Genomic DNA, 19,085 nt, shown 5'->3' with positions numbered 1-19,085 from the left:
AGGAGGGAGACTGAAAATCTGGCTAAGTGGTGCCACAACAATAACCTCTTACTCAATGTCAACAAGATCAAGGAGCTGATTATTGACTTCAGGAGGAGGAAACCAGCGGTCTATAAACCAGTCCTCATCAGAGGTAGAGAATGCCTTTAAATCCTTGGGGTTACCATTTCAAAGTGCAATTACCAAGAACGCACAACAGTACCTCTACTTCCTTAGGAGTTTGCAAAGATTCAGCATGACATCTAAAACTTTGACAAACTTCAACAGATGTGTGGTGGGGAGTATATTGACTGGCTGCAACACAGCCTGGTATGCAAACACCAATGCCCTTGAATGGAAAATCCTACAAAAAGTAGTAAATATGGCCCAGTCCATTATGGGTAAAGCCCTCCCCCACCATTGAACACATCTGCATGGAGTTTTGATGCAGGAAAGCAGCATCCATTGTCAGGGATCCCCACTACCCAGGCCTTGCTCTCTTCATGCAGCTGTCATCAGTGAGGAGGTCCAGGAGCCTCAGGACTCACACAAGATTCAGGAACAGTTATTAGCCCTCAACTATCAGGCTTCTGACCACAGGGGATAACTTCATTTGTGCCATCACTGAAATGTTCCCACAACATATGGGCTCACCCTCAAGGACTCTTCATTTCATGTTCTCGATATTTATTGCTTATTTATTTATTACTATTTCTTCTTTTTGTATTTGCATAGTTTGTTGTCTTTTGCACACTGGTTGAATGCCCAAGCAGTCTTTCATTTGATTCTGTTATGGTTATTATTCTATTATGGATTTATTGAGCATTTTTCCCCGAGGTGGAAGCAGCTAATGAAAGGGCATAATTTTAAGTTGATTGAAGAATAGGAGTGGTCAGGGGTAGATATAGACTTTAAAAGAAAACAGAACATGCTGCCAGTCGTGGCGATAGAGACAGATGCATTAGGGACATGTAAAAGACTCAGATAGCCACTCTGATAAAAGAAAAATGGAGGGCTATGTAGAAGTGAAGGATTAGATTGATCTTGGAGTAGGTTAAAAAGTTAGCACAATACTGTGGGCTGAAGGGCCTGTACTTTTCCATGCAAATGAAACAGAGATTACTTCGGGAAGTTTTAAAACTTGGGAACAATTCAATATAGGACACATGAAATTCCTATGAATCAAGATACATAGATCTGTGAAGGACGAGCATCGAGTTACCATTAAATGAAGGCAGCCACAGAGGCTTTGGGAAACACAATGAAATCAAGACTGGAAATCACTACTGTCTAGCAGCCAAGACTAGAGAGAGGTGAAGGGTGAACTGCACTTGGTATGAATTACTGACAATAACATCAGAGCATTGAATGTCCACGTTCACACGAGAGGGACAACAGCAAGAGGTTGGTCCAGACAGAACTAAACTTCAGGTTTTAAGAGCAGGGATATTCTGGAAGTGGAAGGAGGTAATCTTGGTCATGAAGCTGGATGGACAACTCTAGCAAGGACTGTGCCGCTGCATTGAATTCACAAACCTTTCTCCTCAAATGTCCAGCCAAATTTCCTGGCATCCTCGAGACTCTGATGTAGAAGTGCTGCTTGGTGCATCAGCTTCTTTGGGATGCAGCCTACGTTGACACACGTCCCTCCAAGACCTAATCATTCCAGGTAACAATAAAGAGATCAGAGTGAAATAGTAATGGGTTATGTATTAAACACCCCCTCCAGAGACTCCACCCATCTCCCCAAGCATTTCTACCACATTTACCACCTTCACTGCCAATGAGATTTCCTGCCCCTCCCCACAAGATAAATAAGCTATACTCTCAGGTAAGCTGGGAAATATCAAAATTAATTCAAATTATTCTGGTTGGAATAAGAACTCATAAATAACTATGGCTTTATGGCATTTGGTGACCATCTTCCCAATGCCAACGTAAGTCTAGAAGGAATTAGGCCAGTCAGCTCATTGAATCTGCTCAGCCATTCAATCATAACTGATTATTTTCTCTCTCTCTCTCTCTCTCAAACCCATTCTCTTGCCTTCTCTCCGTAACCTTTGACACCCAGACTAATCAAAAAGCTATCAATCTTCGCTTTAAATATACCCAATAACTTGGCTTCTCAGACATCTATGGCAATGATTTCTACAGATTCACCACCCTCTGGCTAAAGAAATTCAAGGATAAAGAGAAAGATTAGTTTTATTTGTCACACGTACATCGAAAACATAGTGAAATGCATTGTTTGCATAAAATCAAATCAGCAAGGATTGCAACCCACAAGAGTCACCACTTACTAACCCCTGTTCTTCAGATTCAGCATCCTCCGGCCAGAGAAATTCCTCCTTATCTCTGTTGTAAAGGGACCTCCTTCTATTGTGAGACTGTGCCCTGTGGTCCTCGACTCTCCCAGAATTGGAAATGTCTTCTGCACTTCCACTCCATCTAGGCCTTTCAATATTCAGCAGGTTTCAATGAGATCCCCCTCCACCTCCTTGTTCTAAACTCCACTGGGTACGGGCCCAGAGCCATCAAATGCTCCTCATACATTAACCCTTTCATCCTCACGATCATTCTTATAAACCTCCGCTGGACCCCTCGTTAATCGAGGGATCAAAAACAACAAAGAAAAAGACAAAGGGGTGGGGAGAGAAACAGACACAGGTCTTGCACAAGATGACAATGACAAAGTTGTCAATATCTCGTGCCTTGTTCTAATCTTCCTTCTTATCATCAGTTCTCTACAACTGTCACACTTTATTCTGCATTGTTATACCTTGTTTTATCTCAATGCACAGTGTAATGATTTGATCTGCATGAACAGTATGCAAGGCAAGTTTTTCCCACTCTACCTCTGTTCGCATGACAACAATAAACAAATTCCAGTCCCAATACACGGAACCAGCTTCTCAGTGAGAGATCAAAAGCACCAATATCGATTTATTCAAATGGAAAGAATCGAAGCAGGTAGAAGCAAATTTTGGACCCGGGTTTGCCTTACCAAGTGATCTGCATTCAGTTAATCACTATACATAAATCAACCGTTCACCGATATTAATCAGTCGATGGCAAGATGGTGGAAGAGTCAGGCTGAAGGAACTTGGGTGAAGCAGCCTCTACGGAGGGAAACGCACAGTCGACATTTCGGGTCCAGACTCTTCTTCAGGATCTGATGAAGGGTCTTGGCCTGAAATTTCGACTGTTTATTCCCACCATAGATGCTGCCTGACCTGCTGAGTTCCTCCAGCATTTTGTGTGTGTTGCTCAAGATCTCCAGTATTCGAGAAGAACCAGACTGACTTGTCATCTTTTAGCATCTAACAATTCCTACAGGAGGGAAGTAATTAGTTAAATGGCCTGCAAAACTTATGTAAAATGTGAAAGATGGAAAAACCAGCCAGACATTAAAAAAATTGGAATGTACTGTTTAATTGGGCAAATTTTAAAAGTTTACCCCATATAGTTCCGCGAGGTGTGGGTGTGACGTAATCCAAAACGAGCACTTTCTTCCCATATGAGGCTGCTTCCTGTGAAGTAATGGGGGGGGGGGAGGGGAGGAAAGAGAGAGAGAGGTCAATGAGAAGTTGCTAAATACCAAAAGGAAATCCCTCTTTCAGACACATGAAGCAAATATTGTTGCGTTTGGCACTCGGTTTGATCGTTAACAAGTCTGTGTGGAAAAAAAATTGCCCCTCAGGTTCCCCACCTTTCTCTGCAAACACACGCTTTCTGGCACTGGACTCCCTTACCCTGGGGAGAAAGACAGATTCAGATTTTTAAATCAGGTGTATGGAAACATACAGTGAAACGCGTTGTTTGTGTTAACAATCACCATAAGCCAAGGATGTGCTGAGGTAGCCCGCAAGTGTTACCAATCTGGCACCAGCATACTGTACTCACCTTGCTCAGAAGAACACAAAGCAACAAAACAACAGCAAAACAAGCTCCTTTCATCACACACACACTCAGTCCTACAGTTAAAGAGCTAAATGAAAGTTGTGTATACAAATCATTGTTACTCTTGTGAGCAGTTTATTCTGCAGTCAAATAAGAATATAAAATCATTTACCCATAACTTCCATCCTCCCTCTCGGCCTGTCATCCAAATGTATGTTTGTTTCGTAATAATGAACTTGCGACTTTAGTTTCACAAAAACTCTGAGGCAATGAAGGGTTTGTATTCACACAAGAGAGCTATTTTATGCCCCACAAGTTCCCATAAACTTCAGGTATCCTAAACACCAGGGACAATAATAGTCGCAGCCCATCTGGTCTCTCCCCATGTCTCAAACCCTCCAGTATATCGCTGTGGTTTTGTTTTAGGACAGATCGGGGTTCAATTCCCACCACTATCGGTGGAGAGTGTGTACGGTCTCTCCGTCACTGCATGGGTTTCGTCCACAATCCAAAGTTGTGCAGTTCCAGGTTAGTAAGTTGTGGGCATGCTACGTTGGTGCTGGAGGCATGGCGACACTTGTGGGACAGTCCAGCACATCCTTGGACTGTTCGAAGTAAATGTATTATCAAAGTATGCATATGTCACCGTATACCACTCTGAAATTCATTCTCTTACAGGCATTCACAGTAGAACAAAGAAACACATAAAATCAACAAAAAAAAGACACAAAGACTGAAACTGTTCAAATGCAAAAAATAATAATACTGAGAACACGAGTTGTGGAGACCTTGGAAGTGAGTCTGTAGGTTGTTGGTCATTGATGCAAGTGACACACCTCACTGTATGTATGAATACCTCAACACGCATGACAAATAGAGTTAACCTTTAAATCAAACCTAAAGTAATGTGAAAAGCCCTCCTCACTGGTGGTTGCTGTAATCTGGGGATGATTTCAAGTCAGCTAGGTACAACAGCACCAATGCCAAAGGAGGGTGCAATTTCAATGTTTGAAAGACATTTAAACAGGAAAGATTTACAGGGTTATGGGCCAACTGCAGGAAAATGGGACTGATCGCAAGAACAAGATGGGCTGGAGAGTCTGTTTCAATGCTGTATAACTCTTCCCCTTACCAGATGACTGGCTGCTTTGTAGTGAATCAGCATTTTTTTTTGGAACTGCATCTAATGCAACTTCAGGCCAGACTTATGTGGGAAACTAAAAATAACCTCACCTTCAAAGTTCTCAGTAATTCTCCTACAGAGTCAGCGTCTGCTGGCTGGAGACCCTTTTAGAAGATTCCTCTTAAACCTAGGGCCAGACTTCACCAAGAGGACCTTCTAAACAAAGCTGGTAGGTACCCAACATCTCTTCCACAAACCCAACAGGTTTATAAAATCGTGAGGGGCATAGTTAAGGTGAATGGTCGCAGCCTTTTCCCCCCAGTGTAGAGAAGTCCAAAACTTGATGGTATGAGTTTAATGCAAGAGGGTTATTTAAAAGGGACCCAAGAGACCACTTCCCTCCACCCTTCCCCATACCAAGGGCAATGCTTATGCATAACAAGCTGCCAGAGGAAGTGGATGATGTGGATTCAAGTACAAAGCACTCAGAAGACAATTGGACAGGTACGTGGATGACAAAGGTTCAAAGGGGTACAGGCCAAATGCAGGTAAACGGCACTAGGTCAGGTGGCACCTTGCCTAGCATGGATGCACTGGGCCGAAGGGCCAACTCTGGTGCAGCACAACTATGAAATAGCAATCGATGCGAGGCCAGTTGGGTGTTTTAAATCGAGAAAGTTAAGCAAAAGGTGTGAGAAGAGGTGTGGGTGTAGGGGCGAGGTATATGGAAGTTAGGTCACCTATCAGACAGAATCTCACTGGCAAAACTGACGCCAGAACTAAAATGCTTCCCCCGTACTCCCTGAGTGAATTGTTGCAGTGTATAAAAAGTACTTTTTAAAAATCTTTCCATACTTTTAATGTACAGGAGTGTTTTCATATAATTAGTTCTCAATATCCAAAGTGGTTTGTATCTAATAAAATGCCTTTTGTAAACTTGGAATCTTTGTACGCACAGCAAGATGACATGGACAGACAACTTGACTTCAGTGATAATCCAGGGAGAAAAAAAAATTAGGCAGTGTTTCGATAATTACCTCTGCTCCCTCACTACTCAAACTACTCCACACTGGAGCACAATATTCCCAAGTTCACTATCCCCTTAACAACATAACACTCTCTCTGCGTCAATGGAAAAAAAACAGACTCAATGACTTGAACCCTCGTCTCTGAGATCAACTTGCACTTCAAACTCCATTGAAAGAGGAACCAAAGCCCTCAGATTGCCATCATTGGCTATTGTCAAGTTCATTGCCTTGGAAAAACACACTCAGCATATAAAATGTACCTTCAGCAGCATTACATTACAGGAATAAACAGTCAATGTTTTAGGCCAAGACCATTCTTCAGGACCTGAAACATCGACTGTTTATTCCTTTCCATAGATGCTGCCTGACTGCCGAGTTCCTCCAGCATTTTGTGTTTTGTGTACGCTACTCCAGAAAAACAGAACAGTTGTGCAAGTTGAGGGAAATAGAGCCTGAAGTAGATTTAGGTTTTTCCCCAAGTGGGTTCCTGGTCTGGCAACACTGAACTCCCTGTGTGCTGGATTATTGGAACGTTGCTATACCTGATTCTTCAAACACAAATCAATGAAGCAACTTCCACTGTTTTTAACATGACACGAAAAGTCACACATGCTTCTTAAAAAGAATGTGAACCTGAGCTACACAGGGTATTAAAGTTGACAACAAAAAGCCAAACTACATTTTAAAAAACACCATGGAACAGGGGTTCCCAACCTAGCGTCCACAGACTCCTTGGTTTATAGTAAGGGTCCATGGCATAAAAAGCTTGGGAGCCCCTGCCTTGGAAGAATATGGATGAAGCTGTTCAAGGAAAGAACTTGGAAATTACTCCATTCTGCTGACCCTCCCCATGGCTCTGACCCAAAAGCACTGGGAGGAGTGTGTGGGTGAAGAGAAGATGGAGAGGACGGAGAGGGTGAAACATAGAAACATAGAAAATAGGTGCAGGAGTAGGCCATTCGGCCCTTCGAGCCTGCACCGCCATTCAGTATGATCATGGCTGATCATCCAACTCAGAACCCCGCCCCAGCCTTCCCTCCATACCCCCTGATCCCTTTAGCCACAAGGGCCATATCTAACTCCCTCTTAAATATAGCCAATGAACTGGCCTCAACTGTTTCCTGTGGCAGAGAATTCCACAGATTCACCACTCTCTGTGTGAAGAAGTTTTTCCTAATCTCAGTCCTAAAAGGCTTCCCCTTTATCCTCAAACTGTGACCCCTCGTTCTGGACTTCCCCAACATTGGGAACAATCTTCCTGCATCTAGGCTGTCCAATCCCTTTAGGATTTTATACGTTTCAATCAGATCCCCCCTCAATCTTCTAAATTCCAACGAGTACAAGCCTAGTTCATCCAGTCTTTCTTCATATGAAAGTCCTGCCATCCCAGGAATCAATCTGGTGAACTTTCTTTGTACTCCCTCTATGGCAAGGATGTCTTTCCTCAGATTAAGGGACCAAAACTGCACACAATACTCCAGGTGTGGTCTCACCAAGGCCTTGTACAACTGCAGTAGTACCTCCCTGCTCCTGTACTCGAATCCTCTCGCTATAAATGCCAGCATGCCATTCGCCTTTTTCACCGCCGGTGAAGAGATAGAGTGATGGAAGTCAGGTGGATCAGGAGATTGTTCCAGGTCAAGATGGCACTGAGCTGTGAAGTCTGTCAAGCTTGTGGCTCAGACATAGTTGCCTTTTTTTTTAAAAAAAAGTTCATAGGGATTTCTTTGGGTACAATGCAGGATCAGGTCAGGGTTTAGGGATAGGGATGAGGGAGCAGTTAGGCTAAGGGCATTAAATAAAGAGTTGGGGTAGGAGCCGGTGGTCAGAGCGTTTCGTGGTTACGTTGGGTCAGCAGACAGGTGGAGCCCAAAAATCCAAAGACCCTGGGTTGACATGTCTGCAAGTCCGGTGCCTGATGCCTGAGAGTCTGGGCTAGGGGCTGGAGGTTGGAGACCTGAGATCTGAGAGTCTGAGCCCAAGGACCCTGGAGTCAGCCTGCCCTGTGGTTGGAGGCCTGTCTGTGTGTGTGCACGAGTGAGTGGGTGGGTTGGAAAGGGGCTTGGTTGTTGTAGCTGCTTGGGTTGCTCTGTGGGCAGGCTATGTTGGCACCTGAATGGGTGGTGATAATTGCAGTCTTCCCCCAGCACATCCTTGGGTTGTGTTGGTTGTTAATGCAAATGGCACACTTCACTGTGTGTTTTGATGTACATTTGATAGAATCATGGATCTAGAAAAAATGATGCAGCATTTGAGAAATCTTATATTCATGCTGTTGAGGTTCAGAGTGCTCAGACGGAGTGAGACTCTGTACTCTGGCACGAGGAATAACACTGGCCTGATGCAAGAATAAATAACAACTCAAGAATTCTTAGCACTTTGCTTAAACGTTGCATTTCTGTTGGATTTAACTGCAAAAATACTGTGTTATAAAGTTTGCCTGCAGATTCTTTCCTTTCTTGTAGGCCCTCCTGAATCGGAAGATATTCCTGTGCATTGAGACCTCATACCTGCCCCTAAGAAACCTCTCCATATGTTCCACAGACCCCTCGGTTAATGGTAGGTTCCCATGGCATTAAAAAGGTTGGAACCCCTGATGTAACCTCTGACCTCTAGCCTTACCTTTGAAGCTGCTAGTCCCCCAGAGCCTCCTCCAATGACGATCAGGTCATAGTCATAGGCCCCCTGTGTTTCATTGGCTTCATTCATTGCCAGCAGATTGTGAAGTTTGCCTCCTTAGCAAGCCTGCGAGGGAAGATACAAAAAGACGAACACATTGAGTTCCTGCTCAAATCACTTTTCAAACAAACGCCAGAGGGAAAACAATAAGCCACTTACTTCACAGAATCAGAGGGAAATGTTTTATTTTACTTAGAGATACAGTCCGTAACAGACCCCCCAAGCCCAACAGGCTGCACCGGCCAGCACCCCACCTATTTGCCCCTAGCCTAGTCACAGGACAATTTACAGTGACCAATTAACCTACTAATCGACATATCTTTGGAACTTGGGCAGAAACCAGAGCACTCTGAGGAAACCCGTGCTCACAAGGAGAACGTACAAACTCTTACAGACAGCGTCAGAATTGGAACTCCAACATCCCAAGCTGTAATAGTGTCGTGCTAACCAGTGCACTAAAGTGATTATGGTCACAATGATGAGCTTCCTTCCTTCCTTTCCCTACACCCAGTGCAATCTCTGACCACATTCTGAATCGTATTTATTATCACTGACGTTTGCTAAATTTGTTGTTTCTCAGCAGCAGTAGTGCAATTCATAAACATTATTAATTACAAAACAAAAGTGCAGAAACAGGAATAATGAAGCAGCGTTCTGAAATCTGATGGCAGAGGGGAAGAAGCCGTTCTAAATCATTCAGTGAGGCAAGGCTACATCTTAGAAATGCAAACTTTCTTATGAGTCACTTCACCACATCGGCAAATGAAAAATATGCACCAACACATCCTCATTTCTTGTTGTCATGGGCTGATCACAACCAAGTCAAATACTGTCCTTCCTCCCCTCCCAAATATAAATTTTCAGTTTTAATTGAATGAGAAATACTGCAATGCATTTCCTATGCAACCCACTACACTATTAGATTAGATTCAACTTTACTGTCATTGTGCCGAGTACAGATACAAAGCCAATGAAATGCAATTAGCATCTGACCAGAAGAGCAAAAGAATAGTGTTATTTACAAAATAACTGAATAAAAAGTAAATGCTACAGCACACAAATATAAAAGTACTGAGACAGTACAATATGGGTGCAATACTGCTTAGCGCTGTGATGAGAGGTTCAGCAAGGTCACAGCCTCAGGGAAGAAGCTCTTCCTGTGCCTGTTGGTGCGGCTCCTGAGGCTCCTGGAGCGCCTACCGGATGGGAGGAGAGTAAAAAGTCCATGGTTAGAGTGAGATGCATCCTTGATAATGCTTTTCGCCCTGCCCAGGCAGCATTTATGGTAGATACTCTCAATGGTGGGCAATTGGGTGCCGATAATACTTTCATGTTCTGTGACTACAATTATATAGATAGATATACTTTATTGATCCTGAGGGAAACTGGGTTTCGTTACAGCCGCACCAACCAAGAATAGAGCATAAATATAGCAATACAAAAACCACAACAATCAAACAACAAAATGCAAACTATGCCAGATGGAAATAAGTCCAGGACCAGCCTATTGACTCAGGGTGTCTGACCCTCCATGGGAGGAGCTGCAAAGTTCGATGGCCACAGGCAGGAACAACCTCCCGTGACGCCCAGTGTTGTATCTCAGTGGAATATGGCCGGAGTCCAACGGCAAAAAGTTCAATATCCGGTCTACAAACACGTTCCTCGATCATAATATGACCAGGATTGCACCATCTGTTGTTAACCAGAACAGTAAGCACCCAACTCCTTTACGCTTACCGCTCTCAGTGCACTTCCGGTCAGTCTGAACTGTCTGGAAGCCGTCCATGGAAAAGATTTGATCGGGTATGTTCTCGTGCAGCCCTGTTCCAGTAAAACACATAACACTGCACTCCCAAAATGTTCTCTGACTCCTGGCTAGCACTGTGAACTCGTCCATTTCATTACCCACCGAACTCCTCTTCTCCATAAGTTTCTGTTGTCTCGATCCGGTCCTCTTTCCTCGACTTTGTGATCCCCCTCTGCATCCTCTGTGTGTTTTCCTCCAGATTTCAGCAGGGTTGTCCGCCGCTCTGCTCACTAAACCGGCCGGCATAAGCGCAAGCAGCTGGTTCCTTGAATACACAATGCGACCATGCTTCTGTCCTGCTAATGAGACGCGTCGGAATGTAACTATTTCCAGCGCTAAAAACCCAAATAAAACTCTCTCTACCAGCATGTTAGAGAGGGTGCAGCTTCAACGTGTTACCGTGAGAAAAAAATACAAAAAATAACGCAAGTTAAAAGTAAGAAGAAAAAAGTAAGAATACTGGTCGGAACGGCTGTAACAGGCTGTATGCACGACCGGCGCATGCGCACTATGGGTTTATATTATATCCTTCCACTTGTCTTAATATTAGAGACTTAAATTTACAAAAACTTCACTTCTGATTCTCAAAGGTAGAAAAAGATTAATAACGTCAAAATACATTTTGCATTTGGCCCAATTAACTTTCCCTCTCAAATTCACTTAGTCACTGTCTTCCAATATACACAGGGAGAACATAGAACACTAAGCCGAATACAGCACAGGGACGACGATTTCGTACTGAACCAACTAAACTCACAAAGGCTAATTGAACTAAACCCTACTGCCTGCACATGGTTGGTATCCCTCGATTCCACATATATTCCATCTAAGAGCCTCTTAAGTTCAAGTTTAATTCAACCACGCACGTGTATACAGCTGACTGAAACGTTTCTCTGGAGCCGCAAAACACGACACACTGAGTTACAATGGTACCAACAGTTACAAAATAAATTGAGCACAAATCCCTGACTGGCATGGCCTGAAGATTGAAGGCCCACACATGCTGTCCTGAAGCCACGATTTTGCAAGAACAAGATCGCAGCATTCCCTCATCTTGCGCCGGGTCCGCTGCAGACGAAGGCAATTGAGTATGGCTTCTGGGAAGCAAACCCCAGAAAGCTGTTCTGACTGGAGAGCTGGCTTGCGGGGGCTAGCCCCAGTCCACCACAGGTTCCAGTGCACCCGCCTCGTCACTGTTCTCTCCCACAGCGCCTTCTACCCTGGGTGGCTGCAAATACTTCATTATATATACCTGCACCCCTGACAATAAGATCTTAAGGCATATGAACAGAACCAGGCCATTCAGCCCATCGAATTCAATCCACCACTCAACCATGGCTGATCCATATATGCACAGAGAATTACTTCTGTGGAATCAAAGAATCAAGCCTCTCTGAAAAGCTATCTAATTGTTTCTGACTAGTAACTCCCAGGCCAAGTCTAACACTAAGATGGGAACAAACCCATGAACAATAGCTGGGAAATCTGAACTCTGTTAAATCACAAAATTAATAAAAAGATAATATTAGTTGCATGCTCCTCCTTCAAATAAAAAAGCTGGAATCAGGTACAATTCCTATGCTACACTTGCACCCTAAATCAAGGGGAAAATAAAAAAGCCAGTATAAGGGGGTTTCGACTTTTACGTTACTGCGGAGGCTAATTAAAATGGCATCTTCATTATGTTAATTTGGGGAATGCGGCTTTGTTGTGTTAATTGCTGAGAAAGTTTGCGCTAGCAGCTTGTTTTGGTTTAGAGTGTGATAAGAAATGTGTTATTAACCAATTGGGATAGCTGTTATGTTTTTGGTGTATTTGAAGATACTGTATGCGCGGGGTTTTGGGGGAGAAAGCGGGAGAGCGAGACAGAGGATGGACGAGGTGCTGTGAGTCCGCTAACGGGGTCGGACCCCGAGGAGGGCGTTCGACGAGGGGACGGAGATGGACTAGGGTGGAGCGTTTGGTCGACCACCGTTGGTGGTCCCAGGCGGCCGGTCGAGGTGGTCCGAGGGGGTCGCAGGGTGAAGAGGAAGGTCCTTGAGCTCCAACTGTTTTGTGCACGAAGAGATTGAACTTTGATAAGTGTGGCGCCTTTTATTTTCCTTTTATATTTATTCTCTATTAATTATATAGTTCCAGTAATATCTATAAACTGTAAATCATTTAATCATATCTGGTGTATTGTCTGCTATTTGGGCGGGGTGGGGTACATCACACAGCATCCACACAAATGAATTACCCAGTTTGCTGGGACTGAGGGCTGTTTCCCTAGATGACAGCGAGCCGAGCGACCCTGAGGGTGGCCGGGGGGGGGGTGGGGCTACACCAGAAAGGACACATCAGCAAGCTCGAGGACAGCTTTGATCTCAATATTATACGACTATTAAAGAGCTCCCTAGTATGATAAGTTGGACTCTTGACCTCACAATCTATCTCGTTATGGTTACAAAATAAATTTCATGTCATGTCATGTAAGACGGTGATAATAAATCTGATTCTTGCATCTTATTGTGTGCCTGCATATTCTCTGTAACTGGAACACTTTATGTCACACTTCATAAAACCATAACCATAAGACATAGGAGCAGAATTAGGCCACTTGACCCAGTCTTCTCCACCATTCCATCATGGCAGATCCAATTTTGCTCTCAGCCTCAATCTCCTGCCTTCTCCCCGTATCCCTTCATGCCCTGACCAATGAAAAAATCTATCAACCTCTGCCTTAAAAAGACATAAATACTCAACTTCCATAGCAGCCTGTGGCAAAGGATCCCACAGATTCACCACTCTCTAGCTAAAGAACTTCCTCATCTTCAATGTAAAAGGATGCCCCTCTATTCTGAGGCGGTGACCCCTGGGTCCTAGACTATCCCACCATAGGAAATATCCTCTCCATCAAGGCCTTTCACTATTCGATAGGTGTCCCCTCATTCTTCCGAATTCCAGTGAATACTGGCCCAGAGTCATCAAACACTCTTTATACGACAAGCCACTTAATCCTGGAATCATTTTCGTGCACCTCTTTGAACCCTCTCCAGTTTCAACACATCCTTTCTAAGACAGGGCCCAAAACTGCTCACAATACTCCAAGTGAGGCCTCACTAGTGCTTCATAAACTCTCAATGCACTGTTGTAATGAAATAATTTGCATAGACAGCACACAAACAAAAAAGGTCTTTCCCCCCATTATACCTCAGTACATGTGACAACTCTTAATGAAATTGGCCTTCCTTCTGCAATCTAGCCCAGCAAATGAAGTTGTATATTGTGCATGATTCACACCCGCCGTCAATCCCAAGCACCCAGGGCTGGTTCTGAAATCAATGCCTACATCCTCTGGCAGAAGAGTGGTGTAGCTCAAGGTGTTGCAGCCTCATTACCAAAATGTTTCCATTCAGTGCAGACTTGAAAGTCCTGTGCTGTACTGTTATCAGTAAACAACTTCCCTTCAGGTATTTACAGCACTGTGATAAATGACAGAAGGCAAAGTGTTTCCGGTCACATGCTCCATCCAGGTCATCGGCTTTATAAAACCGGCAACTCACCTCCCCTCTCTCTGAAACTGCTAACCTTAATACCAATCAGTCTCTCCAGGGTAATAATAAAATCTTGAAATCAGAAACATTTTTAATTATACAGCACAGAACAGCCCAACGAGCCACACCGCCGGCAACCCACCTATTTGACCCTAGCCTAATAACAGGACAATTTATAATGACCAATTAATCTGCTGACCAGTATGTCTTTACACTGTGGGAGGAAACCAGAGCACCCAGAGGAAACCCACACAAAATGTTGCAGGGACTCAGCAGGCCAGGCAGCAACTTTGGAAAAATGTACAGTCGATGTCTCTGTCTGAAACCTCTTCGGCAGGACTGTTTTTCCGTAGATGCTGTCTGGCCTGCTGAGTTCCTCCAGCATTTTGTCTGTGTTGCTCGGATTTCCAGCATCAGCAGATTTTCTCTTGCTTGTGTCACCAAGCGGAAACCCAAGTGCTCATGGGAAGAACATGCAAACTTTCTCAGGATTGAACTCTGAACACTGTACTAACCACGACCCTACTGTGGCACCCCCTCGTCAAAAATGCTGTCTGAATTGACTAGTGCTTGCAGCACTATCCCAGAACCTACAGTTTTAATTACTTTAAAGTGTTAATAGCTCCACACCAAAGACCAACATTGCCTTTGCTTTTCACGAAGTAAAACGCACAATTTTATTCTAAGTGGCTTCTTCCTCCCCATCAATGCCAACCTGCACAAAGTCTGTCCTAGACAGAGTGTGGCCAAATTAGGAGCCTGAATATAGAGCAAAAGTATAAAGAGGCTGATACTAAAATTATCAGATTGCTGTATAATGGGCTGCTAAAGTCAATGGAAAGAAAGTGGGTGAGATGGCTGCTTGTTGATTCAAGATTGTTTAACATCATTTCCGGTACATAGGTATACATTTATTTTACTTAGCGATACAGCGCGGAGTAGAGCTTCTTGGCCCTTCGAGCCACACCGCCTCAGCAACCCCTGACAAACCAATTAACCCCAACCTAATCATGGCACAATTTACAACGACCAATTAACCTACTTGGTACGTCTTTGGACCATGGAAACCAGGACCCGGAGAAAACCTATGCATTCCACAGGGAAGATGACAGAGACTCCTTTCAGAACAGCGCCAGAAATGAACTCAGGACTCCAGATCAGCCTGAGCTGCAACAGCATCATGCTAACCTCCACACGACCGTGGCGCAATTGTTACCCCAGAGCTGATGCAGTACAAAAAAAAGATACACAATACGATAAATATAAATACATGAGATAGCTTATATACATAGATTGACTGTATGTCCATAAAGTGATGCTAGGAACAGGAGTGTCAGTACACAAGGTGACTCAGACAGGTAAAATATGGTGGTTGTGGATCTGGAGGGGAGGGTTAGTGAGTGGACGTGTTGATCAGCCTTACTGCTTAGGGAAAGGATCTGGTTTTTTTTTTTTTTTTTTAAGTCTGGTGGTCCTGGAGTGGATGTTATAAACAGTCAAAGAGCAGAGTGGTTGGGATCCCTCATGATGTTACTGACTCTCTTCCGGCGCCTTTCCTTGATGGCCAGCGATGCTTTGGCCAGTTTTGACCACCCACCGTTGAGCCTTCCTGTTGGCCGCAGTGCAGTTTCCGTACCATGCAGTGATGAGGCTTGAAGATGAACCAGCGATGTAGAGTCGTCAAAGTCAAACTAAAGTTTATCAAAGTACCAAGTACTACCTTGAGATTAATTTTCTTACAGGCATTTACAGGAAGTAAATACAATAGAATTTATGAAAAATTACACAGACTGACAAGCAAGCAACGTGCTAGAGACAAATTATCCAAATAATACCGAGAACTTGAGATATAGAATGTCCTTGAAAGTGAGGAAGAATGACTTCGGGAGGGAGGTAGGTTTAGAAGAAGAGTAGGCCATTCAGCCCATTGAGCTTGCTGCATCACTACGATTGCGCTGATCCTGTTTCCGTTCTTCACATTACTGTCTGTACCACAGAATCACCAGTTCCCAATCACTCCACTAGAAGTCTCAGCTTTGAACATATTTAATGGCTCAACATAGCCGACGCACCAGAACTGAGCATTCGAAAGATCCACGGCTCAGTCAAGAAATGGATAAAAAAAAGAGGGCTATGGGGGAGGGAAGGGGCAGTTTGATCTTGGAGTAGGTTAAAAGGTCGGCACAACAGGCCAAAGGGCCTGCACTGTGTTGTATTTTTTTATGAAACTCCATTTCATCTTGGTGTTAAGCCAAACGCAGACAGACAACATTAGATCAACTGACAGGTTTAGTGCAAATATGAAGACCCCAACCTGTTCTCAGTGACTTAGAAAGTCTTTATCACATCAACCAAGTTATAAATTTGCTTGCAAAACAAGGCCTGCTTATGGCACCCCATCTGTTATAGGATCCCAATTAAAATTCTTAAACAATTATCTATCCACACAGATACATTACTCACAGCCTCTTATGTGCTCAGTTTGAGAATAACATAGAACAGTTCTCCAGATAGGCCCTTTGGCCCAAGGTACAATGTTAAATAAAATATCTTCTACCTGCCAATTATCCATATCCCTCCAGATTCATGCACTGTCATTGCTGCTTCCAGCACTAACCCTGGCAGTCCACTTCAGGCATCCACTGCTGTGTAAAAAATAATCCCGACCCCACCACCTCAAATGCCCGTCTTCTATTAATTGACATTTCTACCCTGGGAAAAACATTTGCCTAGCTGCCTATGGCTTTGATGGCCTCACTAGAGGTAGAAGAATGAGGGAGGGTCTCATTGAAACCTAACAAATATTGTCCTGACATTATAGACGAGCTAAACACCTTTTATGCACGCTTTGAATGAGAATAAAATTACACCTGTGTGAATCTCTGCAGCATCTGGTGACCCTGTAACCTGAATCAAAGGCTGATATCTGAACATCTTTCTTGAAGGTGAATTCTCACAAGGCTTCAGGGCTTGGTAGGGCACTGAAAACCTGTGCCAACCAACTGGCGGGAATGTTCAAGGGCATCTTCAATCTCTCACTGCTGCAGTCGGAGATGTCCACTTGCTTCAAAAGGGCAAGCAATCATATCAGTACCCAAGAGCAGGGTGAGCTGCCTCCAACAACTATCGCCCAGTTGCACTCGCATCTACTGTGAGGAAGTGCTTTGAGAGGTTGGTCATGGCCAAAATCGACTCCTGCCTAAGCAAGGACCTGGACCTGCAGCGATTTGCCTACTGCCACAATAGGATTACAGCATTTGCAATCTCAACGGCCCTCCACCTGGCCTTGGATCACCTGGACAATAGCAATATGTACACCTGGCTGCTGTTTATTGATTACAGCTCAGTATTCAACACAATCATACCCTCAGTTCTAATCAGCAAGCTCCAAACCCTGGGCCTCTGTACCTCCCTCTGCAACTGGACCCTTGACTTCCTCATCAGGGCACCACAGTCACTGCAGATCAGAAATAACATCTCCTCCTCGCTGACAATCAACACTGGTGCACCTAAAGAATGCGTGCTTAGCGTACTGCTCTGCTCTCTCCACACCCACAACAATGTGGCTAGACACATCTGAAACTTTGCCAATGACATAACTATTGGCAGAATTTCAGATGGCGACTAGGTGGTGTACAAGAGTGAGATAGATCAGCTGGTTGAGGGATGCCTAGCAACAACCTTGCACTTAATCCTTGGTCTTACTGACACTGTGGACTTCAGGAAGGGGAAGTGGAGGGAAGACACACTAGTCCTCATTGAAGGATCAGCGGTGGAAAGGGCGAGCAGCTTCAAATTCCTGGTGTCAACATCTCTGAAGATCTATCCAGGGTCCAACATCATGCTGCAATTGCAAAGAAGACACAACAGCAGCTATATTTCATTAGGAGTTTGAGGAAAAATTTTTGTCAATAAAGACTCTCACGAATTTCTACAGATGTACTGTATAGAGCATTCTAACTGGTTGCATCACCTGGTAATGGAGGGGCCACTGCACAGGATAGGAAAAAGCTGCAGAAAGTTACAAACTCAACCAGCTCCATCATGGGCACTAGCCTCCCCTTCAAAAGATGCCTCAAAAAGGCAGCATCCGTCATTCTGGACCCTCATCACCCAGGACATGCACTCTTCTTATTGGTACCATCCAGGAGCCTGAAGACATGCAACATTTTAGAAAGAGCTTTTCCTCACCACCATCAGATTTCTGAATGGACAATAAACCCTTGTACATTACCTCAATTTTCCCCCTTTTTTTGCATTACTTATTCAATTTATTTTTAAGTGTTTTCTCTTATTGCAATTGAGTTTTTTAAATTATGTATTGCAATATACTGCTACCTCAAAATAACATCTCACGACATATGCCAATGATAGTAAACCTGATTCTGAAAGGACTAGATGGAGTGGATGTGGGGAGGATGTTTCCTATAGTGAGAGTGCCCGGGACTAGAGGGCACAGCCTCAGACTAGAAGGACGTCCCTTTAGAACAGAGTTGAGGAGGATCATAAACACAAAAGAACCTACAGATGCTGGAAATTCACACACACAAACCAATAGTCCTGATGAAGGGTCTTGGCCTGAAGCATCGACTCTTCATTTCTTTCCACAGATTCTGCCTCATCCGCTGAGTTCCTCCAGCATTTTGTCTGTTAGTACAGATGAGGAGGAACCTCTTTAGCCAGAGGGTGGTAAATCTATGGAATTCATTGCCACGAACAGTGTGGATGGAAGTCAAGGCATTGGGTATATTTAAAGCAGAGGTTGATAGGTTCTTGATTAGCGAGAGCGTTAATGGATGTGCTGAAACTGGAGAGGGTTCAAAGGAGGTTCCGAAAACGATTCCAGGCTTGACCAGCACGTCATATGAAGAGTGTCTGATGGTTCCGGGTCTGTATTCACTGGAATTCAGAAGAATGGGGGCTGACCTCATTGAAACTAATCAACTGGTGAAAGGTCTTGAAAAAGTGGATGTTTCCTATGGCGGGAGAGCCTAAGACCAGAGGACACAGCCTCAGAATAGAGGGGCATGTTT

At 44.1% G+C, this 19,085-nt stretch overlaps 1 protein-coding gene across 1 annotated transcript in view; it reads right to left on the bottom strand.

Moving 5' to 3' along the window:
* Positions 1-19,085, bottom strand: part of LOC134351768 (thioredoxin reductase 1, cytoplasmic-like) — a 58,040-nt gene that overhangs the window by 25,507 nt on the left and 13,448 nt on the right. The window contains exons 2-4 of the mRNA XM_063058406.1: positions 8,653-8,775; positions 3,437-3,509; positions 1,516-1,635 (exon numbers count right to left, since the gene is read on the bottom strand). Of these exons, the coding sequence (XP_062914476.1) occupies positions 1,516-1,635; positions 3,437-3,509; positions 8,653-8,739 (280 nt within the window). The 5' untranslated portion in view covers positions 8,740-8,775. The remainder of the gene's footprint in view (positions 1-1,515; positions 1,636-3,436; positions 3,510-8,652; positions 8,776-19,085) is intronic.

Source organism: Mobula hypostoma, chromosome 9 (assembly GCF_963921235.1).
Source record: "Mobula hypostoma chromosome 9, sMobHyp1.1, whole genome shotgun sequence".
In the NCBI taxonomy this organism is placed as follows: Eukaryota; Metazoa; Chordata; class Chondrichthyes; order Myliobatiformes; family Myliobatidae; genus Mobula; species Mobula hypostoma.
This window is presented reverse-complemented; position numbering and strand designations above follow the sequence as displayed.